At 45.5% G+C, this 27,690-nt stretch overlaps 2 protein-coding genes across 4 annotated transcripts; one reads left to right on the forward strand and one right to left on the reverse strand.

Moving 5' to 3' along the window:
- The first annotated feature begins 17,648 nt into the window (after positions 1 to 17,648).
- Positions 17,649 to 20,247, forward strand: LOC119302532 (F-box protein PP2-A13-like). Its single transcript, XM_037579562.1, has 3 exons — positions 17,649 to 18,440; positions 18,839 to 18,957; positions 19,591 to 20,247. The coding sequence occupies exons 1-3, from the start codon at positions 18,126 to 18,128 to the stop codon at positions 20,018 to 20,020; spliced, it is 864 nt and encodes a 287-aa protein (XP_037435459.1). The 5' UTR covers positions 17,649 to 18,125; the 3' UTR covers positions 20,021 to 20,247.
- Positions 20,248 to 22,229: 1,982 nt separating this feature from the next.
- On the reverse strand, positions 22,230 to 24,718 carry LOC119302533 (E3 ubiquitin-protein ligase BIG BROTHER-like). 3 transcript variants are annotated; one of them, XM_037579565.1, is made up of 7 exons: positions 24,575 to 24,717; positions 23,824 to 23,979; positions 23,634 to 23,698; positions 23,444 to 23,488; positions 23,046 to 23,170; positions 22,853 to 22,961; positions 22,230 to 22,494 (listed from the first exon to the last, which is right to left on the reverse strand). In XM_037579565.1, the coding sequence occupies exons 2-7, from the start codon at positions 23,957 to 23,959 to the stop codon at positions 22,459 to 22,461; spliced, it is 516 nt and encodes a 171-aa protein (XP_037435462.1). In that variant the 5' UTR covers positions 23,960 to 23,979; positions 24,575 to 24,717; the 3' UTR covers positions 22,230 to 22,458. The 3 variants fall into 3 exon arrangements, with proteins under 3 accessions (XP_037435462.1, XP_037435460.1, XP_037435461.1); XM_037579563.1 differs by having other exon boundaries at positions 22,853 to 23,170; positions 24,575 to 24,718; XM_037579564.1 differs by having other exon boundaries at positions 22,853 to 23,170; positions 23,824 to 23,995; positions 24,575 to 24,715.
- Positions 24,719 to 27,690: the final 2,972 nt, after the last annotated feature.

Here is a 27,690-nt window from a genome sequence, read left to right on the forward strand (position 1 = left end):
GAAAGAATAAAATAAGTTGTGATGTGATTTTTCTACCGGTGATTTCTCGTTTTGAGGCATAGGCATACCAAATTATTAAGAGGGGATACACCATTGATCGAACTGTGGGAATGGATGAACCAACTCAAAGCCAAAATCACCCACACCCTACGCGAGAGAAAGCCCCTTAAATATGCCCATCACTTTACTCTATGGCGAGCGTCGGAGGTGCCTTAGACACCCCGAGCGGCCTTTGAGCCTACATGTTTGTTTCTGTCCCCGTGTCGGACACTCCGAAGTGTCTCAGAGCCTCTGGCCTCTCGACCCTCCAAGTGACCTCCGGGGTACCTTTGACCGAAAACATAACTCTCTATTTTCACTCGGACATACATCAGAACCGGGTCGGAACCTCCGAAAGGCCGACCCTTCTAAGCGTCTCGGAGCCTCTGAGATTTCTAGGTAGTGGCATAACGTGCAGATTTAAGCAAGGCATATATATAGGCCCCTTCTTCCCCCCGAGGAAGGTGACGGCTCCAACACTCTCTCCACCATTTTTCAACATAAAAAATCTTGAGATATCCATCCCTGGCCTTCCATTCAACCAATAATTTTAGGGAGAGGAAGACACGACCTTGATCTACAATCCCATAAAAGAAAAAGTCAAGTTCATTGTTCCCCACAAGATCTTTCGCGAGTTTTGTTACTCTTGTGTTTGGCACATGTGGAAGGATCAGGAGGTCAACTAGAGGGGGGGGGGGGTGAATAAGAGTACAAAGTTGTAGCTTTAACTTCCAATTTTAGGGGTAATGTAGATAAAGTAAGTTATCTAGATATGAAATCTACGGTGAGAACAACATATATGACAAGCAAGCTCATAAACTAGATAAGCAAGAGCAACATGCTAGCTAGCCATCAAACACAATTGAAGGTACAAAAAAGCATTAATCACGCAAGTCGGAGATGCGGATGTATCCCGAAGTTCACACTCTTGGGGGAGTGCCAATCCCGGTTGGAAAGGTGTGAAATACAAAGCTCCTAAATGCTATCAAGTGGCTCACCTAGTCTCCCTTCTGAAAGAATCGAGAGGTCGACAAAAGGGGGGTGAATAGGAGACTACAAAATTTATGCTTAACTTCGGGATGAAGTAAGTTCTCTAGATATGCAACTAGGTGAGAACAACCTATATGGAAATCAAGCTCAAGGCAACATATGCTAGGCAATAATCCAATTAGCAAGCCAACAAGCATATAAAGCAAGTGAAGGTACGAGAAAGGATTAACACAAATGACTTGAGGACTCGGATTTTATCCAGAAGTTCACACTCTTTGGGGAGTGTTAATCTCCGTTGGAGCGATACCAAAACCAAAGATCCGGAGAGCCACCAAGTGGCTCACTGTATTCTCCCTTTGAGTCACCCTCAAAGGATGAACCTCAAATCACTTGTGGTTGGTCTTGAATGCGACCACCACACCTTTACAAACTTTCTGGCGCACACATAAGCAAGGAAGTTTTCGAGGATGACCTCTACCACATAGGACCCAAGCTCCAAGAGTAACAAGTGTTGATGAAGAAATCGAGAGGGGAACACAAATTGGTTTGGTGAAAGTATACATAAGATCTTGCTCTCTCTATCCCCAAGTAATCGACAAATCTGGGTGGAGGAATAGAGAGTATTGAGAAAATTAAGGTGTAGCAATGGTGATAGGCTCACAAGACATTAGTGTTAGGGATGGAGGTAGAAGGAGACTTATATAGTCTTACCAAAGATCTAGCCGATAGCTACTTGGAGACCACATGCACACATGCTTAAGGCCTTGTGTGAACGGTACAAGCCCATGTGTAGGGGTTACAACAACAACAACAACAACAACAACAACAACAACAACAACAAAGCCTTTAGTCCCAAACAAGTTGGGGTAGGCTAGAGGTGAAACCCATAAGATCTCGCAACCAACTCATGGATTTGGCACATGGATAGCAAGCTTCCACGCACCCCTGTCCGTAGCTAGCTCTTTGGTGATACTCCAATCCTTCAGGTCTCTCTTAAGTCTTAACGGACTCCTCCCATGTCAAATTCGGTCTACCCCGCCCTCTCTTGACATTCTCCGCACGCTTTAGCCGTCCTCTATGCACTGAAGCTTCTGGAGGCCTGCGCCTAATATGCCCAAATCATCTCAGACGATGTTGGACAAGCTTCTCTTCAATTGGTGCTACCCCAACTCTATCTCGTATATCATCATTCCGGACTCGACCCTTCCTCGTGTGGCCAAACATCCATCTCAACATACGCATCTCCATCACACCTAACTGTTGAACATGTCGCTTTTTAGTCGGCCAACACTCAGCGCCATACAACATTGCGGGTCGAACCGCCGTCTTGTAGAACTTGCCTTTTAGCTTTTGTGGCACTCTCTTGTCACAGAGAATGCCAGAAGCTTGGCGCCACTTCATCCATCCGGCTTTGATTCGATGGTTCACATCTTCATCAATACCCCCATGCTCCTGCAGCATTGACCCCAAATACCGATAGGTGTCCTTCTGAGGTACCACATGGCCATCAAGGCTAACCTCCTCCTCAGACCTAGTAGTACTGAAACCGCACATCATGTACTCGGTTTTAGTCCTACCAAGCCTAAACCCTTTCGATTCCAAGGTTTGTCTCCATAACTCTAACTTCCTATTTACCCCCGTCCGACTATCGTCAACTAGCACCACATCATCCGCAAAGAGCATACACCATGGGATATCTCCTTGTATATCCTTTGTGACCTCATCCATCACCAACGCAAAAAGATAAGGGCTCAAAGCTGACCCGTGATGCAGTCCTATCTTAATCGGGAAGTCATCAGTGTCGACATCACTTGTTCGAACACTTGTCACAACATTATCGTACATGTCCTTGATGAGGGTAATGTACTTTGCTAGGACTTTGTGTTTCCCCAAGGCCCGCCACATGACATTCCGCGATATATTATCATAGGCCTTCTCCAAGTCAATGAACACCATATGTAAGTCCTTCTTTTGCTCCCTATATCTCTCCATAAGTTGTCGTACCAAGAAAATGGCTTCCATGGTCGACCTCCCAGGCATGAAACCAAACTGATTTTTGGTCACGCTTGTCATTCTTCTTAAGCGGTGCTCAATGACTCTCTCCCATAGCTTCATTGTATGGCTCATCAACTTAATTCCACGGTAATTAGTACAACTCTGAACACCCCCCTTGTTCTTGAAGATTGGTACTAATATACTCCGTCTCCATTCTTCTGGCATCTTGTTTGCCCGAAAAATGAGGTTGAAAAGCTTGCTTAGCCATACTATCGCTATGTCCCCGAGACCTTTCCACACATCAATGGGGATACAATCCGGGCCCATCGCCTTGCCTCCCTTCATCCTTTTTAAAGCCTCCTTGACCTTAGACTCCTGGATTCGCCGCACAAAACGCATGCTGGTCTCATCAAAGGAGTCGTCCAGTTCAATGGTAGAACTCTCATTCTCCCCATTGAACAACTTGTCGAAGTACTCCCGCCATCTATGCTTAATCTCCTCGTCCTTCACCAAGAGTTGGCCTGCCCCATCCTTGATGCATTTGACTTGGCCAATATCCCTCGTCTTCCTCTCTCGGATCTTGGCCATCTTATAGATCTCCCTTTCACCTTCGTTTGTGCCTAATCGTTGGTAGAGGTCCTCATACACCCTTGCTTCACCAACAGCTCGCTTTGCGGCCTTCTTCGCCATATTGTACTTCTCTATGTTGTCTGCACTCCTATCCAGGTATAGGCGTCTGAAGCAATCTTTCTTCTCTTTAATCGCCTTCTGGACTGTTGGAAATATGCCCTAGAGGCAATAATAAATTGATTATTATTATATTTCCTTGTTCATGATAATCGTTTATTATCCATGCTAGCATTGTATTGATAGGAAACTCAGATACATGTGTGGATACATAGACAACACCATGTCCCTAGTAAGCCTCTAGTTGACTAGCTCGTTGATCAATAGATGGTTACGGTTTCCTGACCATGGACATTGGATGTCGTTGATAACGGGATCACATCATTGGGAGAATGATGTGATGGACAAGACCCAATCCTAAGCCTAGCACAAAGATCGTGTAGTTCGTATGCTAAAGCTTTTCTAATGTCAAGTATCATTTCCTTAGACCATGAGATTGTGCAACTCCCGGATACCGTAGGAATACTTTGGGTGTGCCAAACGTCACAACATAACTGGGTGGCTATAAAGGTACACTACAGGTATCTCCAAAAGTGTCTGTTGGGTTGGCACGAATCGAGACTGGGATTTGTCACTCCGTGTAAACGGAGAGGTATCTCTGGGCCCACTCGGTAGGACATCATCATAATGTGCACAATGTGATAAAGGAGTTGATCACGGGATGATGTGTTACGGAATGAGTAAAAGAGACTTGTCGGTAACGAGATTGAACAAGGTATCGGGATATCGACGATCGAATCTCGGGCAAGTACAATACCGATAGACAAAGGGAATTGTATACGCGATTGATCGAATCCTCGACATCGTGGTTCATCCGATGAGATCATCGTGGAACATGTGGGAACCAACATGGGTATCTAGATCCCGCTGTTGGTTATTGACCGGAGAACGTCTCGGTCATGTCTGCATGGTTCCCGAACCCATAGGGTCTACACACTTAAGGTTCGATGCCGCTAGGGTTATAAAGAATAGACATACGTGGTTACCGAATGTTGTTCGGAGTCCCGGATGAGATCCCGGACGTCACGAGGAGTTCCGGAATGGTCCGGAGGTAAAGATTTATATATGGGAAGTCCTGTTTTGGTCACTGGAAGAGTTTCGGGTTTTACCGGTAGTGTACCGGGACCACCGGAGGGGTCCGGGGGTCCACCAAGTGGGGCCACCAGCCCCGGAGGGCTGCATGGGCCAAGTGTGGGAGGGGACCAGCCCCAGGTGGGCTGGTGCGCCCCCCCCACCAAGGCCCAAGGCGCCTCCAAGAGGGAAGGGGGGCAAACCCTAGGGCAGATGGGCCCTAAGGCCCACCCCAGGTGCGCCTCCCACTCTTCCCCTTGTGGCCGCCACCCAGATGGGATCTGGGGGGCTGCCGCCACCCCTAGGGAGGGAACCCTAGGTGGGGGCGCAGCCCCTCCCCTCCCCCTATATATACTTGAGGTTTGGGCTGCCCAAGACACACGAGTTCCTCTCCTTCTTGGCGCAGCCCTACCCCTCTCCCTCCTCGTCTCTTGTGATGCTTGGCGAAGCCCTGCTGGAGTACCACGCTCCTCCACCACCACCATGCCGTTGTGCTACTGCTGGATGGAGTCTTCCTCAACCTCTCCCTCTCTCCTTGCTGGATCAAGGCATGGGATACGTCGTCGGGCTGTACTTGTGTTGAACGCGGAGGTGCCGTCCGTTCGGCACTAGGATCTCCGGTGATTTGGATCACGACGAGTACGACTCCTTCAACCCCGTTCTCTTGAACGCTTCCGCATAGCAATCTACAAGGGTATGTAGATGCACTCTCCTTCCCCTCGTTGCTGGTTTCTCCATAGATAGATCTTGGTGACACGTAGGAAAATTTTGAATTTCTGCTATGTTCCCCAACAGTGGCATCATGAGCCAGGTCTTTCCGTAGATTCTATGCACGAGTAGAACACAAAGTAGTTTTGGGCGTTATTTTTTTCAATATGCTTACCGTTACTAGTCCAATCTTGATTCGGCGGCATTGTGGGATGAAGCGGCCCGGACCGACCTTACACGTACTCTTACGTGAGATTGGTTCCACCGACTAACATGCACTATTTGCATAAGGTGGCTAGCGGGTGTTTGTCTCTCCCACTTTAGTCGGATCGGATTCGATGAAAAGGGTCCTTATGAAGGGTAAATAGCAATTGGAATATCACGTTGTGGTTTTTGCGTAGGTAAGAAAGATTGTTGCTAGAAACCCATAGCAGCCACGTAAAACATGCAAACAACAATTAGAGGACGTCTAACTTGTTTTTGTAGGGTATGCTATGTGATGTGATATGGCCAAGAAGAATGTGATGAATGATATGTGATGTATGAGATTGATCATGTTCTTGTAATAGGAATCACGACTTGCATGTCGATGAGTATGACAACCGGCAGGAGCCATAGGAGTTGTCTTAATTTATTTATAAACGTCATGTAATTACTTTACTTTATTGCTAACCGTTAGCTGTAGTAGTAGAAGTAATAGTTGGCGAGACAACTTCATGAAGACACGCTGATGGAGATCATGATGATGGAGATCATGGTGTCATGCCGGTGACGATGATGATCATGGAGCCCCGAAGATGGAGATCAAAAGGAGCAATATGATATTGGCCATATCATGTCACTATTTGATTGCATGTGATGTTTATCATGTTTATACATCTTATTTGCTTAGAACGACGATAATAAATAAGATGATCCCTCATTAAAATTTCAAGAAAGTGTTCCCCCTAACTGTGCACCGTTGCGACAGTTCGTTGTTTCGAAGCACCACATGATGATTGGGTGTGATAGATTCTAACGTTCACATACAATGGGTGTAAGACAGATTTACACACGCGAAACACTTAGGTTGACTTGACGAGCCTAGCATGTACAGACATGACCTCGGAACACAAGAGACCGAAAGGTCAAGCATGAGTCGTATGGTAGATACGATCAACATGAAGATGTTCACCGATGATGACTAGTCCGTCCCACGTGATGATCGGACACGGCCTAGTTGACTCGGATCATGTAATCACTTAGATGACTAGAGGGATGTCTATCTGAGTGGGAGTTCATAAGATGAACTTAATTATCCTGAACATAGTCAAAAGGTCTTCGCAAATTATGTCGTGGCTCGCACTTTAGTTCTACTGTTTAGATATGTTCCTAGAGAAAATTTAGTTGAAAGTTGATAGTAGCAATTATGCGGACTAGGTCCGTAAACTGAGGATTGTCCTCATTGCTTCATAGAAGGCTTATGTCCTTAATGCACCGCTCAGTGTGCTGAACCTCGAACGTCGTCTGTGGATGTTGCGAACATCTGACATACACATTTTGATAACTACGTGATAGTTCAGTTAAACGGTTTAGAATTGAGGCACCGAAAACGTTTTTGAAACGTCGCGAAACATATGAGATGTTTCGAGGGTTGAAATTGGGATTTCAGGCTCGTGCCCACGTCAAGAGGTATAAGACCTCCGACGATTTTCTTAGCCCACAAACTAAGGGAGAAAAGCTCAATTGTTGAGCTTGTGCTCAGATTGTCTGAGTACAACAATCATTTGAATCGAGTGGGAGTTGATCTTCCAGATGAGATATTGATGTTTCTCCGAAGTCATTACCACCAAGCTGCTAGAGCTTCGTGATGAACTATAATATATCAGGGACATATATGATGATCCTTGAGATATTCGCGATGTTTGACACCACAAAAGTAGAAATCAAGAAGGAGCATCAATTGTTGATGGTTGGTGAAACCACTAGTTTCAAGAAGGGCAAGGGCAAAAAGGGATGCTTCATGAAACGGCAAATCAGCTGCTGCTCTAGTGAAGAAACCCAAGGTTGAACCCAAACCCAAGACTAAGTGCTCCTGTAATAAGGGGAACAGCCACTGGAGCATAATTACCCTAGATACTTGGTAGATGAGAAGGCTGTCGATAGAAGTATATTGGATATACATTATGTTAATGTGTACTTTACTAGTACTCCTAGTAGCACCAGGGTATTAGATACCGGTTCGGTTACTAAGTGTTAGTAACTCGAAACAAAAGCTACGGAATAAACGGAGACTAGCTAAAGGTGAGATGACGATATGTGTTGGAAGTATTTCCAAGGTTGATCAAATATCGTACGCTCCCTCTACCATCGAGATTGGTGTTTGCGTTGAGCATAGACATGATTGGATTATGTCTATCGCAATACGGTTATTCATTTAAGGAGAATAATGGTTACTCTGTTTATTTGAATAATACCTTCAATGGTCTTACACCTAAAATGAATGGTTTATTGAATCTCGATCGTAGTGATACACATGTTCATGCCAAAAGATAGTACCACCTACTTGTGGCACTGCCACGTAAGTCATATCGGTATAAAACGCATGAAGAAGCTCCATGTTGATGGATCTTTGGGCTCACTCGTTTTTGAAAAGTTTGAGGCATGCGAACCATGTCTATTGGTGTATATGCATGAAGAAACTCCATGCAAATGGACCGTTTGGACTCACTTGATTTTGAATCACTTGAGACATGCAAATCATACCACATGGGCAAGATGACTGAAAGCCTCGTTTTTCAGTAAAATGGAACTAGAAAGCAACTTGTTGGAAGTAATACATTTTGATGTGTGCAGTCCAATGAGTGCTGAGGCATGTAGTGGATATCGTTATGTTCTTACTTCACAGATGATTTGAGTAGATGTTGAGTACATTTACTTGATGAATCACGAGTCTGAATTATTGAAAGGTTCAAGTAATTTCAGGGTGAAGTTGAAAGATCGTCGTGACAAGAGGATAAAATATCTATGATATGATCATAGAGATGAATATCTGAATTACGTGTTTGGCATAGAATTAAGACATTGTGGAAATTGTTTCACAACTAATACAGCCTGGAACACCATAGTGTGATGGTGTGTCCGAACATCATAACTGCACCCTATTGGATATGATGCATACCATGATGTCTCTTATCGAATTACCACGATAGTTTATGGGTTAGGAATTAGAGACAACCACATTCACTTTAAATAGGGCACCACGTAATTCCGATGAGATGACACCGTATGAACTATGGTTTAGAGAAACCTAAGCTGTCATTTCTTAAAAGTTTGGGGCTGCGACGCTTATGTGAAAAAGTTTCAGGCTGATAAGCTCAAACCCAAAGCGGATAAATGCATCTTCATAGGACACCCAAAAACAGTTGGGTATACCTCCTGTCTCAAATCCGAAAGCAATAAGGGATTGTTTCTAGAATCGGGTCCTTTCTCGAGGAAAAGTTTCTCTCGAAAGAATTGAGTGGGAGGATGGTGGAGACTTGATGAGGTTGTTGAACCGTCTCTTCAACTAGTGTGTGGCAGGGCACATGAAGTTGTTCCTGTGGCGCCTACATCAATTGAAGTGGAAGCTTATGATAGTGATCATGAAACTTCAGATCAAGTCACTACCAAACCTCGTGGGATGACAAGGATGCGTACTACTTCAGAGTGGTACGTGATCCTGTCTTGGAAGTCATGTTGCTAGACAACAATGAACCTACGAGCTATGGAGAAGCGATGGTGGGCCCGAATTCCGATAAATGGCTCGAGGCCATAAAATCCGAGAGAGGATCCATGTATGAAAACAAAGTGTAGACTTTGTCAGAACGGCTCGATGGTCGTAAGGTTGTTGAGTACAGATGGATTTTAAAAGGAAGACGGACAATGATGGTAAGTATCACCATCAAGAAAGCTCGACTTGTCGTTAAGATGTTTTCCGACAAGTTCAAGGAGTTGACTACGATGAGACTTTCTCACTCGTAGCGATGCTAAGAGTCTGTTGGAATTATATTAGCGATTACTGCATTGTTTATGAAATCTTGCAGATAGGATGTCAAAGACATTGTTTTCTCAATGATTTTCTTGAGGAAAGGTTGTATGTGATACAACCGGAAGGTTTTGTCAATCCTGAAAGATGCTAATAAGTATGCAAAGCTCCAACAATCCTTCTAAGGACTGGAGTAAGCACCTCGGAGTTGGAATGTATGCTTTGATGAGATGATCAAAGATTTTGGGTGTATACAAAGTTTATGAGAAACTTGTATTTCCAAAGAAGTGAGTGGGAGCACTATAGAATTTCTGATGAATATATGTTGTTGACATGTTGTTGATCAGAAATGACGTAGAATTTCTGGAAAGCATATAGTGTTATTTGGAAAGTGTTTTTCAATGGAAAGCCTGGATTAAGCTACTTGAACATTGAGCATCAAGATCTATAAGGATAGATCAAAACGCTTAATGATACTTTCAAATGAGCACATACCTTGACATGATCTTGAAGGTGTTCAAGATGGATCAGTCAAAGAAGGAGTACTTGCCTGAGTTGTAAGGTATGAAGTTAAGACTTAAAGCTCGACCACGGCAGAAGAAAGAGAAAGGACGAATGTCGTCCCCTATGCTTTTGTCATAGGCTCTATACGGTATGCCATGCTGAGTACCGCACCTGATGTGTGCCTTGCCACATGTCTGGCAAGAGGGTACAAAGGTGATCCAGGAGTGGATCACTAGACAGCGGTCAAAATTGTCCTTGGAGTAATAAGGACATGTTTCTCAATTATGGAGGTGATAAAGAGTTCGGCGTAAAGAGTTACGTCGATGCAAGCTTAACACCTATCCGGATAGCTCTGAGTAGAGATACCGGATACGTATAATGGAGCAACAATTTAGAATAGCTCCAAGTAGAACAATTATTTGTAATGGCTCCAAATGTAGCGTAGTAGTTGCATCTACAAGATGACATAGAAATTTGTGAAGTACATACGAATCTGAATGTTGCAGACTCGTTGACTGAAACTTCTCTCACAAGCAAAACATGATCAAACCCAGAACTCATTGAGTCTTAATCACATGATGATGTGAACTAGTTTAGTGACACTAGTAAACTCTTTGGATGTTGGTCACATGGCGATGTGACCTGTGAGTGTTAATCACATGGCGATGTGAACTAGAATATTGACTCTAGTGCAAGTGGGAGACTGTTGGAAATATGCCCTAGAGGCAATAATAAATTGATTATTATTATATTTCCTTGTTCATGATAATCGTTTATTATCCATGCTAGAATTGTATTGATAGGAAACTCAGATACATGTGTGGATACATAGACAATACCATGTCCCTAGTAAGCCTCTAGTTGACTAGCTCGTTGATCAATAGATGGTTACGGTTTCCTGACCATGGACATTGGATGTCGTTGATAATGGGATCACATCATTGGCAGAATGATGTGATGGACAAGACCCAATCCTAAGCCTAGCACAAAGATCGTGTAGTTCGTATGCTAAAGCTTTTCTAATGTCAAGTATCATTTCCTTAGACCATGAGATTGTGCAACTCCCGGATACCGTAGGAATACTTTGGGTGTGCCAAGCGTCACAACGTAACTGGGTGGCTATAAAGATACACTACAGGTATCTCCGAAAGTGTCTGTTGGGTTGGCACGAATTGAGACTGGGATTTGTCACTCCGTGTAAACGGAGAGGTATCTCTCGGCCCACTCAGTAGGACATCATCATAATGTGCACAATGTGATCAAGGAGTTGATCACGGGATGATGTGTTACGGAACGAGTACAAGAGACTTGCCGGTAACGAGATTGAACAAGGTATCGGGATACCCACGATCGAATCTCGGGCAAGTACAATACCGATAGACAAAGGGAATTGTATACGGGATTGATCGAATCCTCGACATCGTGGTTCATCCGATGAGATCATCGTGGAACATGTGGGAACCAACATGGGTATCCAGATCCCGCTGTTGGTTATTGACCGGAGAACGTCTCGGTCATGTCTGCATGGTTCCCGAACCCATAGGGTCTACACACTTAAGGTTCGATGACGCTAGGGTTATAAGGAATAGATATACGTGGTTACCGAATGTTGTTCGGAGTCCCGGATGAGATCCCGGACGTCACGAGGAGTTCCGGAATGGTCCAGAGGTAAAGATTTATATATGGGAATCCTGTTTTGGTCACCGGAAAAGTTTCGGGTTTTACCGGTAGTGTACCGGGACAACCGGAGGGGTCCGGGGGTCCACCAAGTGGGGCCACCAGCCCCGGAGGGCTGCATGGGCCAAGTGTGGGAGGGGACCAGCCCTTGGTGGGCTGGTGCGCCCCCCCCACCAAGGCCCAAGGCGCCTCCAAGAGGGAAGGGGGGCAAACCCTATGGCAGATGGGCCCTAAGGCCCACCCCAGGTGCGCCTCCCCCTCTCCCCCTTGTGGCCGCCACCCAGATGGGATCTGGGGGGCTGCCGCCACCCCTAGGGAGGGAACCCTAGGTGGGGGTGCAGCCCCTCCCCTCCCCCTATATATACTTGAGGTTTGGGCTGCCCAAGACACACGAGTTCCTCTCCTTCTTGGCGCAGCCCTACCCCTCTCCCTCCTCGTCTCTTGCGATGCTTGGCGAAGCCCTGCTGGAGTACCACGCTCCTCCACAACCACCATGCCATTGTGCTGCTGCTGGATGGAGTCTTCCTCAACCTCTCCCTCTCTCCTTGCTGGATCAAGGCATGGGAGACGTCGTCGGGCTGTACGTGTGTTGAACGCAGAGGTGCCGTCCGTTCGGCACTAGGATCTCCGGTGATTTGGATCACGACGAGTACGACTCCTTCAACCCCGTTCTCTTGAACGCTTCCGCATAGCGATCTACAAGGGTATGTAGATGCACTCTCCTTCCCCTCGTTGCTGGTTTCTCCATAGATAGATCTTGGTGACACGTAGGAAAATTTTGAATTTCTGCTACGTTCCCCAACATGGACATCATCATTCCACCATCAGGTATCCTTATCTTCGCTTCTCCTTCCCCTGGACACTCCAAACTCCACCAAGGCCACCTTACGAATGCAAGTCACCATTTTCATCCACACATTGTTCGCATCCCCTCCTTCCTCCCAAGGGCCCTCCTTAATGACCCTCTCCTTGAACGCTTGAGCTACCTCCCCCTTCAGCTTCCACCACTTCGTTCTAGCGACTTTGGCACGCTTATCCCGCTGGACACGAATCCGAAAGCGGAAGTCAACAACCACCAGCTTATGTTGGGGTACAACACTCTCTCCAGGTATCACCTTACATTCTAGGCACGCACACCTATCTTCTCTTCTCGAGAGGATGAAATTGAAGGAAATATGCCCTAGAGGCAATAATAAAGTTATTATTTATTTCCTTATATCATGATAAATGTTTATTATTCATGCTAGAATTGTATTAACCGGAAACATAATACATGTGTGAATACATAGACAAACAGAGTGTCACTAGTATGCCTCTACTTGACTAGCTCGTTAATCAAAGATGGTTATGTTTCCTAACCATGAACAAAGAGTTGTTATTTGATTAACGGGATCACATCATTAGGTGAATGATCTGATTGACATGACCCATTCCATTAGCTTAGCACCCGATCGTTTAGTATGTTGCTATTGCTTTCTTCATGACTTATACATGTTCCTATGATTATGAGATTATGCAACTCCCGTTTGCCGGAGGAACACTTTGTGTGCTACCAAACGTCACAACGTAAATGGGTGATTATAAAGGTGCTCTACAGGTGTCTCCAAAGGTACATGTTGGGTTGGCGTATTTCGAGATTAGGATTTGTCACTCCGATTGTCGGAGAGGTATCTCTGGGCCCTCTCGGTAATGCACATCACATAAGCCTTGCAAGCATTGCAACTAATGAGTTAGTTGCGAGATGATGTATTACGGAACGAGTAAAGAGACTTGCCGGTAACGATATTGAACTAGGTATTGAGATACCGACGATCGAATCTCGGGCAAGTTACATACCAATGACAAAGGGAACAACGTATGTTGTTATGCGGTCTGACCGATAAAGATCTCGGTCATGTCTACATTGTTCTCGAACCCGTAGGGTCCGCACGCTTAAGGTTTCGATGACAGTTATATTATGAGTTTATGACTTTTGATGTACCGAAGTTAGTTCGGAGTCCCGGATGTGATCACGGACATGACGAGGAGTCTCGAAATGGTTGAGACATAAAGATTGATATATTGGACGGCTATATTCGGACACCGGAAGTGTTCCGGGTGATTTCGGAGAAAACCGGAGAGCCGGAGGGTTACCGGAACCCCCCCGGGAGAAGTAATGGGCCATATGGGCCTTAGTCGAGAGAGAGAGGGGCTGCCAGAGGTGGGCCGCGCGCCTCCTCCCCCCTGGTCCGAATTGGACTAGGAGAGGGGGGCGGCGCCCCCCTTTCCCTCTCCCTCCCCACTTCTTTCCCCCTCCTAGTAGGAGTCCTACTCCTACTAGGAGGAGGACTCCTCCTGGCGCGCCTATAGGGGCCGGCCGGCCTCCTCCCCTTGCTCCTTTATATACGGGGGCAGGGGGCACCCCTAGACACACAAGTTGATCTTCGTGATCGTTCCTTAGCCGTGTGCGGTGCCCCCTCCACCATATTCCACCTCGGTCAAATTATAGCGGTGCTTAGGCGAAGCCCTGCGATGATAGAACATCAAGATCGTCACCACGCCGTCGTGCTGACGGAACTCCTCCCCGACGCTTTGCTGGATCGAAACCCGGGGATCGTCATCGAGCTGAACGTGTGCTAGAACTCGGAGGTGTCGTAGTTTCGGTGCTTGATCGGTCGGGCCGTGGAGACGTACGACTACATCAACCAAACGCTTCCGTTGTCGATCTACAAGGGTACGTAGATCACACTCTCCCCTCTCATTGCTATGCATCACCATGATCTTGCGTGTGCGTAGGAAATTTTTTGAAATTACTACGAAACCCTTCAGAAATCAATCTGGCTAGAGTGTTGGCCACTACTAAAAGTTACCAGATGTGATCCTCTCTTTCTAAAGAGGGTGTTAGCTACAATCATGTTGTAGGCTAGAGCAAAGCTTAAGACATCTTCTCCTTCTTGATTCCTGATGCCATATCCAAAACCCCCATGCGCCCCTTCAAAACCTGTGTTAGATGTACCCACGTGGCCATTGAGGTCTCCTCCTAAGAAGAGCTTCTCACCAATCGGTACACTCCTAACCATGTCTTCCAGGCCTTCCTAGAACTCCTTCTTGGTGTTCTCATTGTGGCCTACTTACGGGGATACGCGCTGATAACATTGAGAACCAAGTCCTCAACTACCAGCTTGACCAGGATAATCCGGTCCCCACGTCTCTTGACGTCTACCACTCCATACTTGAGGCTCTTGTTGATTAAGATGCCTACGGCATTTCTGTTTGCAGCCATCCCCGTGTACCATAGCTTGAAGTCGGTATCCTCCACCTCCTTCGCCTTCTGTCCTCTCCATTTGGTTTCTCGGACGCAAAGGATATCAACACCTCTCCTCACCGCTGCATCAACTAGCTCCCAGAGCTTCCCTGTCAGAGACCCTACGTTTCAGCTACTTAAGCGAATCCTCCTAGGCTCGTCTAGCTTCCTTACCCTTCGCACTCGTCGAGTCAAATGCGAAGACCCTTGCTCATTTTCCACTACATCCGGGCGCCGATGTAGCGCGCCACTAAGGATGCGACGACCCGATCCTCGCTCACTTGCCACCGTATCCGGATCAAGATACGACGCACCACCTGGGGGGTGACGGCCCGACCCTTGCCCATTTTCCACCACATCCGGATTCCGATGTGGCGCGTCGCTGGGAGGGTTACGCCCCAACGAATATCTTTTGGGTTTCATCTCCATAAGAGTGGTTGAGTTTTTACGTTGGCTCGCCAAGCCTATGACAACCCTCCTCCTTTACCCGGGCTTGGGACCGGCTATGTTGAGACAACATAGGCGGAGTTAAGCCCATGTGCAGGGGTTGTCCAGAAGATTTTCCACCTACCCCATGTGCACTAGGGTCAGAAGGCCCGTGTACATACGGTGTCTAGAGAGTTTTGCCTAGACCTCATGTGCACGGGGTAGCCAGCCAAGGGCCACATCTTAGGTTGGACTTGGCAATTTGGCGGTGGATAAACTTAGGTACAGTAGTGTATATGGTTTGCAAGTTCCTCACATCTCATCCAAGTATCTTGACCCTCTTTAGAATGTGGTTGTCCTATGACTAGAAGAAACCAAAAATAAATTTCGAGTTGTCGGAGAACCAGACAATTTCTTTTTAGAAGTGAGGTGGGGGGAAACCATCCTCTTTAAAATAACCCTCGAGGGACCAATCACCTGAGATAAATTGTAGCAACCGTCATTAGTGTCACTAACCACATTATTATCACACCAAAACATCATTTAAGGATAAATGCACTTTCAACCTCCTCTTTTTTGCTGAACTGTTGACAATACGGCTAGAGCATGGCAAAAGATATAAACAATGAATAAGGCCATGCAACTATATTTATATAAGGTGCATGTATAGATATTGCTTGATATGCAATACACACACAACAAGATGCCCCCTATATCAATATACAAATGCAATGAATACGAGTTAAGATCATGGTCTAATAAACTCATTGCATAAAGGCTTGACATGTGGTCAACAACACAACAAGGCGGTGCAAGGATGACATGCAAGAGGTGTAGCGAGAGAGCATAATAAGTGAGACAATGAGCATAGAGATATGACATGATATGAGCACACAGATAAATAACTGAGCATAGCATATCCAGTCACAACATAACAATAGCAATACCACATAGTCTTACACAAACATAAATAGTATCTCTCACACCACAATATAAATAAATAAAAGTAAGTAGCACAAGTCACATAAATACCAATAAAGAAGAGCAAGGCTTGAGATCTCCCAAATGCAGACGCTCCTAAATATAACAACCCCTAGCATCAAAACGCCAAATATGAAAAAAGTGATGCTAGAGTAATCCTAGACACATGAAGGGTCACTCACAACATCATCCTAATCATCGTCAAGGCGCCAACACGCCAAAGGATTATCAAACTATGTGGGAACACATCCTTTGATCATGGAGAACCTTCATGCACTGTACCAAATATGCCTTCTTAATGTGTTTATAGAACTTGACCTTATTGGTATCCTCATTTTGACTCCTAGGATAGGTTAGCACATCTTGAACAAACTGTCAACGATCTTCAACAAGGACTTCTTCTCATGCCTGGTGAAGCTAGCTGGAGCAGACACTTCTGGAGCATTAGGAGTACGGGCAGCCAAGGAGCAACCTATGTGTAGGTGGCCATATCCTTTGGTATATGGGGTTGTGCCCCTTCTTGGGAGGAGAACCCTCGAGTTGACATGATACATGAGGACTGGAGGAACGATTGTGCTTGGACAACGAGGTGCAGTAAGACGCAATAGCAGCCCGTGGACAGATAATCTCGATCAATGCGTGAATAAATGATGCATAGATGCATGAGTGCCGCATAAGCACACATTGTGGAATCTCATGAAATATGAAGTAAAGCACATCCACCTTCTTCTTGTCTTGTGCATAGACAAAGAAATCGATAGTGGTACTTCTCGTCAGATGAGAATCTCCAGCTTTAAAAGCTAGAGTGTACAAGAAATGAAGCATAAAGTGGCATACACATGTATCAAGTCGGTCCAAATATGCGGGATTGGCCTTAGTTTTGGTTGAGTTCAGGATATCGGGGCTGTTGTCCGGACATCCGTAAACCTTCCCAACTTTGCTTTTGGATTACGAAAATCCAGACATGTAGAGCAGCCTGCGGCCGTTTGATGCACGGCGTTGGACGTCACAAAATGTTGAGATCGCGAGGCCCGGATATTTAACGGACGGTGGTAGAGATACCCCGAGAAAGTAGACCTTTTGCTTTGCTCGACAGTAACAATTCAGGCACACGATAGCAGTCAGTCGATTTCAACGGTCAGTAGGCGACGGAGGGTGAACTGGGTGAATCATCGTCTTCCCGACAGCGACTCGCACCGAGGGCGCGAGGGGCGGCAGGCAAGCACGGAACCACCTCGCGACACGCGGCTCCCACCACAGAGAGAGCACCGAGAGCCAAAGCGGAAAAAAGGGAGAAATCTTGTGCACCGCCCCCCTCCCCCTCCCCCCATGGGCAAGAACAAAACCAACTTTCCCTTGCGGCTGCCCACGGTCGTCTTCCACAACCTCCACTCCCTTCGCGCAGCCGCTACCCAGCTTCCGCTCCCTGCCTCAGCACCAGCCTAACCCGGCAGACGCCAAGGTCAAGCAACCGAGCGCATAAAGCAAGCTCAGGAGCCAGAACCTTCCTCGATCGACCAGCCACAGTCGGGCGGAACAAGAATCAGGGCGACGACGCCGGGGGTTCTCCGCTTTCCGACGGCAAGCGAGGTGGCAGTGGCACCGGAGGGATGGGCCTTTCGGCGGTGAGGCGTAACACGCCGCTCTTCTCCAAGTCGCCGGCGTCCCTGCTGCTGCTCTCCAAGCTGCTCACCCTCTACTGTTGAGCTCCCGGCGGGCGGCTGTTCCCTTCTTCTCGGTCGAGCGAGTCATCCATCCATGGGCGCCGTGGGGTCGTCCGCGAGCCGGGGCGGGGGCACGGCGCTGGGGGACCTGCCGGAGAACTGCGTCGCCGAGGTGATGCTCAGGCTGAACCCGACGGAGATCTGCGGGATGGCGCGGCTCAGCCGCACCTTCCGCGCCGCCGCGTCCGGGGACGCCGTCTGGGAGGCCAAGCTGCCGCGCAACTACGCGCGCCTCCTCGCCGCCGCCGCCGGAGACGAGGAGGCCGCCGCGTTGGAGGCGGAGGCCATCCCCAAGAAGGAGGTGTACGCGCGGCTCTCCCGCCGCAACTCCCTCGACGGCGGCACCAAGGTGTGTACTTTGTCCCATCTTTGCGGTGAACATCGCCACTGTATCTGTTAAAAATATTGAAAATTTCCCCGCAATTTCTTTTAAAAATTTATGACAAAACCTTGTGCAAATCAGTATGCCTGCAAATTAATAGAACTGCGGGGATTTGAGTTTTGTTTGGGGGTATTGTTTGTGTTAATAAAGGTGCAGGAATATGAGTTTATTTTGGGGTGAAGTTTGTGTTACTAAAGTGCAGGAATTTGAGTTTAAAATAAGGTTTACGGAGAAGTCTGATTAGTTTCAACGCCGATTTTGAAGATGAACTTGTTTGATTAATTTGTTCTGTTTTCCTTGAATTACTGTTTGCTAATTTGTTATTGCTACTGCAAATGAAATTCAGTATCTGGTTCATTGTGCAGGAGTTCTGGCTCGACAAGGCTGGTGGAGGCACCTGCATGACAATTTATTCGAGGGCGCTTTCGATAACAGGCATCGATGACAGGAGATACTGGAACTTCATTCCAAATGATGAATCAAGGTGCTTTCATCAAAACCAAATACAACAGCTTATAATGGGCCTCATTAATAGAAACTTCATGCCATGACTTCTTTCTTTTTTGTTTGTGGATGAGTATCTGAAGTTCTGAACTCCGGGTGCGTATCGCCGAAGCTGAGCAGCACTTCCCGCTATTCGTAGTGCTCACTTGTCGTATGTTATAGCCACTTAATAAGAACACCAAATAGTGCAAACTACATCAACTCTCCCTGTGTTCAACTCGTGTTACAAGTTGCAACTGACAGTTAGTTAGCTTGTCTTGATAATAAAAGCGAAAAGAAGGCGGGATTGTGAACAACACACTACTTCCACATGTCACCAACTAGGGGTGTGATTATCTGCAGTGGCCTCTGAAATGTATGCCAGTTGGGACATGATAAGCAGTAGTGGTTTCTGATGATGCATTGGTGCCTTTCATGTGAGATAATTGAGCATGTTTGCTTTGTTAATCATGCCTTTCATGTGAGATAATTGAGCATGTTTGCTTTACTGGCATACAACGACAACGCATATCCATTTCAAATACGGTACAAGTGTGTGTGGTTATAGAGCCACAATGTTCCAAACATTTGGCAGATAAGAGAAGTCCTGATAAGCATGTTGCTTTTTCTGCAGGTTCCGTTCGGTTGCTTATCTGTCGCAAATCTGGTGGTTTGAAGTCAGAGGGGAGGTTGAGTTCTGCTTCCCAGAAGGTACATACAGCCTGTTTTTCCGAATTCATCTAGGCAGGCCTTTCAAGCGGCTCGGTCGCCGGGTTTACAGTGCCGAGCACATCCATGGGTGGGACGTCAAGCCGGTGCGCTTCCAGCTATCGACTTCGGACGGGCAGCAGGCCCAGTCCAAGTGTTACCTAACTGATCCAGGTGTCTGGATCTATCATCATGTCGGCGATTTCGTCGTGAAGGACTCGAACGAGCCACTGAATATCCAGTTTGCAATGGTTCAGATAGATTGCACACACACAAAAGGAGGCCTGTGTATGGATTCAGTGGTTATAAAACCCAAATGCCTTGCGCGGAAAAAGGGAACTGGAAGTTATGAGTAGATTTAGTGAGCACATTAAGCTCGATATCTATAGAAACTATATGGTTTTGCTTACTTCCTCCGTCGTGTGCTTGCGGCTGTCGGTATTTTTTCAATCCTGTAATGTAAATGTAATTGGAGGGGTGAGTGATCTTTTATTTCCTCTTGTCCCTATAGGAGCATCAAGCATGTCACACCTTGTAAATTGTGAGTTTGTGACAGATCTACATGTTTGCCTTTGCTATGTTCTGTGGCACCTGATCCTCGTGTTCCAAACCTTGGTTGAATCAAATTCCCCTCAACTTCCTTTCTGGTCCAACAAATCAAACAACAATACAAGAAATGTTTCAAGGATTTGAAACTATACAAATCCTATATACTTAAATAGTTTATCTTCACTAACTCAATTATCTTAACATGCAATTATGTCAACTCAGTATGCCACCATGTATGTCCCATAAAATTTAATCCTGTTAACATGTAACTATGTCAACCCACCATGAGACTATGCAGGGAAAGGACCACCTTAGCATGCACCTTGCATGCTATTTATATTCGATTTTTTGTACAACAATAAAAATAATCAAATATAATAAACTATATGCACTTTTGTTTTAGTCCTCATACTAAAGTTTTGTACCGCCAATTTTCATAGAAATAACTGCATCGAATTCAAAGCAAAGAGGCCCTGAATAGCAAAACAAAAACACCGGTGGAAAATTGTTTGTTGGGGACATGTCATTCCTTTGGGGCGTGTGGGTGGGGATGGGGTGTGCTCATGACAACATAGCCATTGCACAAAGGACGGCCTGTTCTGGTGCTAAACACCTGTTGCTGACACTGAGGATGAGATCATGCGTGACAGCGAACCCAGATAAGATTTGTGATGTTGGTTGCATGACACCACACCCACACTTTACAACTTTATACAACCAACCAGAGAATGATTATTAATCAGGGAAAGAACACCTTAAACTTTCTAAAAGATGAGATGCCAACAAGAACATCTATCAGCACAGGAATCTACACCGGATTGGAGTGGATCAGTGTCAGCACTGGATCATGCTCCATGATTCATTATTAACTATTAATCAGTACCATTTGCAGTCGATCACCATTGTTTAAGCAACCAATGACACTGAGATCCAATGCTAATTCCAGGATCCAAGGATATTAATATGCAGTGGCGGACCAAGAAATAAAATGGAGGATGTGCACACGTTAAGAAAACTGAAGTCTATTGCAATTAGCTTGCATGGGCATTAAAAATAAGCTAATTTTTACATGGTGAAAAAATATCTTCCAAAAATCTGGGTGTGCCATGGCACACCTGGCACACCCCCTGGGTACGCCACTGTTAATATGGGTGTGCAGCCTTTGCTGTGCCCAAGCTGCAACATCACTCAGAGAAGAGAAGGATGGCAAATAAAATGTCCACTGAGAAGATGCAGAGATCCAGATTCCACTAAAGCTCTCCTTGCTGAACAAAAGAACTAACTGATACAGTATTAATTACTCTCCCTCCGTTCGGAAATAAGTGATCCAAATTCCACTAGAATTCAGAAATTGAACTAAAACAACGTCACTTCTGGCGGAAGTAATAGTAGGAATGAGTTCCTACTCTAGATTGGGATCTGTGTGTTTCAGTTTCATCTAGCATCTGCTAATAAAATAGGTCATTGCCTAGCTTCTGATTCAGAAAATCATGCCCAATTTTTTGCTGAAATAATTAAACATAAAAGAATAGTGTTACACGACATGGATATATTGTAGGCGATTCGGGCTCACACATACTCTACTAATTTCCTTTTGTGCTTCCAGAAAATTTCTAAAAAAAAAGTATCCCGAATGGAGATAGTTATATGGTGAAATGGTCATGCTTCATGAAAAAGCTCGCCTTTTTGTGGCCTGGGTGAAGAAAAAAGGACATCACATATAGTTATTTTTGACACTTCATGCTTATCATCGTAACGCAGACCACAAATGAACTCATATTCGCAGAACTTTGCGAAAAACACAGTTCATTCCATTATAATTTTTACATGCAAGATTTGTTCCCAAAATTTTGGAAACCTCAGAACACACTTGTCTGAACCTTTCAAAGTCAAAAAGAGACGTCCTATATAAACATTTACAAATCTTGCTTCGGACTTTACACAGTGGGCTGATGTAAAGACTGTGCAAGACATAGCAAACCACATCATCTACTTAGCTGCTCCTGCTCGGTTGCATTCTCGGAAAATTGCGAACTATATAACCCACTGCCCGCACATATTTATCATTACCTTAATGACAAAACAAAGTTGGGGGACATCAAACATGGCATGATCCGAAATACATTTGTTCTTAAAGCACGGTAGACCATCAAGTATTTTATAGTATAATAGGCTATAGGAGAGCAAGATTGTCCATTATCATGATGCGGCGAGGAGGCCACAACGTCTCCACTAACATCGCAAGTTAACCGAATACCTCCTCATTGCAGACTGGGCATGCCTGAATGAAAACAAAGGTGCATATATCGGAAAAAGAATCAGATAATCCTCTGAATATCAAACAACAGAGGATTGTACACCAAGATATCAGACAACAGAGAATTTTGATATGGAGTCCAGACAATGTCTGCTTTTGTCCAGCGACATGGCAGGTTAATATCAACATTCAGCATCTATTCATTGAGGACGAAAAACTTATACTCCCTCCGTCCCAAAATAAGTGTCTCAAGCTTAGTACAACTTTACATTAAAGTTAGTACAAAGTTGAGTCACTTATTTTGGGATGGAGGGAGTATTTGAATTGTAGCATACCAAAATAAAATCGAATACTTAGAGAAGAAAAAAAAACTGAGTTTTACCTTGTTAATCTTAAGCCAGCGAGTTATGCAATTTGCATGGTAACAATGGCTGCAGGGCAATCTTATCAACTTCTGTAGGCTTTTATAGCTCGATTTGCAGATCACACATCTGCATGGGGGTATCACACGATTATTGTTCATCATAGGGTTACAAAATGATGATCGATTCAGAGTAAAACTAACTGTCACGTACTCATCGGTATTCTTTTTGCAGGAGAAGAAGTTACATTTGTTCCTAAAAGGCTCCAGGTAGCTGATCAGGTCATCAGATAATCCTCTGGACTGAGTTCCTACTTCTTCACCGATTGCTTGCAGTTGCTACGAATCACCAAAACAATAGTGAAAAGTTGCTCAGAAATGAGATTTTTCATGTGCTACAAGATGTCAATCAAAGTGTGTCTCTTTATGCCCAATTGTTTTTGATGTCAAATCAAGGGAACAAAGTAGTAGTATAACACAACCTTAAACCTTTTGTATGGGAGCAGGTAGTATATATAAGTGAACTACATTGGCACAATATGTGTTCAGAAAATTGTTTGTTCTCTCAAAACCGTCAAAGAACGTTTACTCGGCAAAAGCAAAACAGCATACCTCGTATGACATATTATCCGGATCGACATTATCTTCTGTCGCCACCTGCATATGCAGATTGTCATCAACTCATCATTCCGTGACCCCTTCAAAAAATTCAGTGCACACATTTGGAATCCCTTTCCAAGGAATGTGCTGATGATCCCAATGAGGCAACCAAAGGAAACAAAAGAGTAGAGAAGCAACAAACCTGAGCTGCATTATTGGCAGGCCTATACTCAACAGCTGGTGATGATGGTTCCAAGGACACGCTGCCTAAAAACAATGCACCATCAACATGTAGCACGCGTGAGCATCAGTTGATTACAGCTAATGAATCCACCTCAAACAACGCAAAAGATGCTCGGAGATTGGGAGTAGTAGCACCACTATATTATTACCGGCAAATTCCCTTGTAGCGAGCGAATCCTCCTCCTCCTGCAGTTGCTTAGCCAAAGCCTCGTCCGATTCGCACCAGGCCTCGATCTTGTGGGTCTCCGAGGAGAGATGGACGGCGTAGGTATTCGGAGCTGCCATTGCTGAACCGTGACGCTCCCCTGCAGCAATTTGCAGCTGATGAACACTGTGATTAATCAATCAATGCAACACTGCAGATAGAAACCCTGTTCTGATTATCAATTTATCATCTTAACTGAAGGAGCATTCAGAATTGCGTTCCGACTAAATTACTATAGAAGCTGATGATTGCAGTGCATTATTCCTCCTTGTATTTCTAGACTGACTAAGAACAAATTTTCATCAATTACTGGTGCTCTGGAAGAAATAGAACAGCACACTCTCCAAATAAATACAGCTAAATTATACTACACTTGAAAAGATCAGGCAGGGCTTTTCTAAAACCTAAAAGAGCTCGAATTTCTAAAGAAGAAGAAGAAGAAGAAGAAGAAAATCCAATCTTGATATTCTTCTTATCATCGCCGAATAGGCAGACGACATGTTGGACACGCCGCTCCAAGAAGAAAAAGGGAAAAGGGGGGCAGAATCGCAGAGTATATCCGGGCAATCTTCGGCTGGCCGGAGAAGGGGAGGAAAGGGATGGAGAGAGAGAGGCGATTGCCCCCGATCAAGCGCGCGCAATTCACCCAACAAATCTCGGAGGAACCCGACGGGGGTCGAGGAATCGATGTGTACCTTCCTCTGGAGATGAGCGCAAGAACAGAGTGACGGCGCCGCCTCTGCCGCCCAGCCTCCGCCCCCTCCGCCTTCCCTGTCTCTCTCACCCGAGCCAGCCGTGCGCTGTTGCGCTACGGGCGAAAGCTTTATGCTACCGACGTGGTCGCGGTTGCTCCGAAGTCAAAGTGATGGAGACTACCTACTGGCTACTGGTAGTGGTATGTATGCTGCCCCCTTCTATTCTCTTCTTTTTTGGCTTGTCTTGATTTGCATTCCCTCCTTCCTTTGTGTCCCTTGCTCTTGCCTTGGCTTTTCATTCTTGTTTCCATTCAATCGAATTGCAGTTGCCAGATTTTTGTTGAGGGTAAACTTGATTTCCATAATAATCCGACAAAATGACGTGGCGCAAATAGAACGTAAGATTACAATGTCATATCCATATGGATTATGTATGGTTGAATCTACTACCAAGAAAAAAATGCCGGTGAGATAGGATGATCTCTGGTGAATGCCCGAGTCATGGTTCGAGATGCAACGCTTGCGTGAGCACTTATGTTTCCTTTCGAGTAATATATCCTTTCGAGTAAGTTGTAAAAGCAATTATAACATAGTCATCATATCACGTGGATAGCCATAATAACCGCCGGATGATGGTCGCAAGTCAAAATGGGCGGTCTAGCAGAGTCGTTGTCGGCATAATAAAAACAGAACCGACAGATGGAGCCCAAATGCCACGTCCATATACGGAAAAGGCACATCGGAATTTCATTCCCCTAAAGAATACTACAACATCCAGAAGGATATTATTCCAGTACATACACATGGCCGCGTACAGATCCTTGTGAAGACTTGCCCTGAGTAAATCCCACCCCGGTTAAACTGAGTCCAAAAACATCAGCCGTGACGTCCAGAGTGAGTGATCGGTGTCCTGAGCATCGGCACCATGTGTCGTGTATGCGAACGGATCCCATGGCCATGGTGTGCCACATCCCGACTGTGCATTTAATGCGGGTACATGCTATGATGCACAGTCTACGTACTCCCTAGGTGTGTAAGTCGGGTGCACTTAAGTACCTAACGACTACACCATCAGGTTATCCCCTGCAAAACCGAAGATAAAGAAGACTATGCAAGGCGGGCGCTCACCATTCTTTGTAATGTCCAGACGTACAAGTGTGCCATTGTGGTACCCCGGGCCTATATAAGGGGAGGGTCATGGCCATTTATAGAGGATCGAACAAGAAAGCCACATCACAAGCAACACGAGATCCAAGATCACTAGCTAGAGGAGATAGGAAGAAGAACTGGTGCTCAGGTAACATGAGTCTATACCCCGAGCGCCCCGTTTAGCCACCATGAGCACCGTATTGCATCTCATATACATATCAAGCCAACCAAGAACAGGAGTAGGGTGTTACGCTATCGCTAGCAGTCTAAACCTGTAGAAATCTTTGTGTCTCTCTTATAGCTTACTCGAAGAAACACAGAGCATTTTATCACTTGGTCGAACACACAAAAACAAGGTATCCTCAATCCCGGACGTCTTGAGTATACACTCCGATAGTCGCCCCATACGCCCCCAGCTTACATAATCTATGGAGGCCACTCCAAATCGAGCCCGCTAGCCTCTATATTTGAAGGCTAGGTTCGTTGACATGGAACAGCCTCCAAAAGTAACCTCTGGCGCAGGGGGAAGTTTCAGCCCAGCCTCTTCCTCCCGCCCGGAGCCCGGTCATTGGTGCTTTCGTATGCTTGGCGCTTCCATCCTTACTAATGACGCGACCATTTTCCCATCGGGACGAGCGTCAATAAATGGCCACCACCTTGTTTCACACTCGTTTTCCACCCCCGTGCATGTCAAATATGGCTTTGTTTCCCACCGAAGCACGCCCATTCGCAGGTATATAAAACGGACCACTTCACTCGACGACGCCACTCAACCATCTGCCATCTTTGCCAACACCGGTCTGCCCCTCTATATTCCCCTTCCCCGACGTCGTCACACTCATCCCCATCTACCATATCATGGCAGTTGCGCCCTCTTTTGGACTTTTCCCTGGCGAGACCAAAGAGGACTAGATCAAAGAGAGTCCTGTGAGTGGGCGTGTAACTACTCCCAATGGGTCGAGGAGGACACATCCATAAGGTTGAATCAGCTGTCGGTTTGGGGCGCCTCCCCGCCGCTCTCTGCTACTTTGTCTGAATGTTAGCAGCCTGATAACCCACAAGTATAGGGGATCGCAACAGTTTTCGAGGGTAGAGTATTCAACCCAAATTTATTGATTCGGCACAATGGGAGCCAAAGAATATTCTCAAGTATTAGCAGCTGAGTTGTCAATTCAACCACACCTGGAAACGTAATATCTACAGCAAGGTATTTAGTAGCAAAATAATATGATAGTAGTGGTAACGATAACAGAAGTAACGGTAGTAAAAGTAATATTTTTGGTGTTTTATAGTGATTGTAACAATAGCAATAGAAAAGTAAATAAGCGAAGAGCAATATATGGAAATCTCATAGGCAATGGATCAGTGATAGATAATTATGCCGGATGTGATCGATCATGTAATAGTCATAACCTAGGGTGACACAGAACTAGCTCTAGTTCATCAATATAATGTAGGCATGTATTCCGAATATAGTCATACGTTCTTATGGAAAAGAACTTGCATGACATCTTTTGTCCTACCCTCCCATGGCAGCGGGGTCCTATTGGAAACTAAGGGATATTAAGGCCTCCTTTTAATAGAGTATCAGACCAAAGCATTAACACATAGTGAATATATGAACTCCTCAAACTACGGTCATCACTGGGAGTGGTCCCGACTACTGTCACTTCGGGCTTGCCGGATCATAACACATAGTAGGTGACTATAGACTTGCAAGATAGGATCAAGAACTCTCATATATTGATGAAAACATAATAGGTTCAGATCTTAAATTATGGCACTCGGGCCCTAGTGAAAAGCATTAAGCATAGCAAATGCATAGCAACATCAATCTCAGAACATAGTGGATACTAGGGATCAAACCGTAACAAAACTAACTCGATTACATGATAAATCTCATCCAACCCATCACCGTCCAGCAAGCCTACGATGGAATTACTCACGCACGGCGGTGAGCATCATGA

This window comes from Triticum dicoccoides, chromosome 5A (assembly GCF_002162155.2).
Source record: "Triticum dicoccoides isolate Atlit2015 ecotype Zavitan chromosome 5A, WEW_v2.0, whole genome shotgun sequence".
In the NCBI taxonomy this organism is placed as follows: Eukaryota; Viridiplantae; Streptophyta; class Magnoliopsida; order Poales; family Poaceae; genus Triticum; species Triticum dicoccoides.

Bases quoted from the DNA above. Each gene is read 5' to 3' on its own strand.
- LOC119302533 (XM_037579563.1), bottom strand. From the start codon at position 23,959: ATGGCAGCTCCGAATACCTACGCCGTCCATCTCTCCTCGGAGACCCAC. The intron at 23,489-23,633 runs GTTTGTTGCTTC...CTGCATATGCAG, and splicing joins CTGCCAATAATGCAGCTCAG to GTGGCGACAGAAGATAATGT. The intron at 23,171-23,443 runs GTATGCTGTTTT...GGTGATTCGTAG, and splicing joins CGGATAATATGTCATACGAG to CAACTGCAAGCAATCGGTGA.
- LOC119302532 (XM_037579562.1), top strand. From the start codon at position 18,126: ATGGGCGCCGTGGGGTCGTCCGCGAGCCGGGGCGGGGGCACGGCGCTG. The intron at 18,441-18,838 runs GTGTGTACTTTG...TTCATTGTGCAG, and splicing joins CCCTCGACGGCGGCACCAAG to GAGTTCTGGCTCGACAAGGC. The intron at 18,958-19,590 runs GTGCTTTCATCA...CTTTTTCTGCAG, and splicing joins ATTCCAAATGATGAATCAAG to GTTCCGTTCGGTTGCTTATC.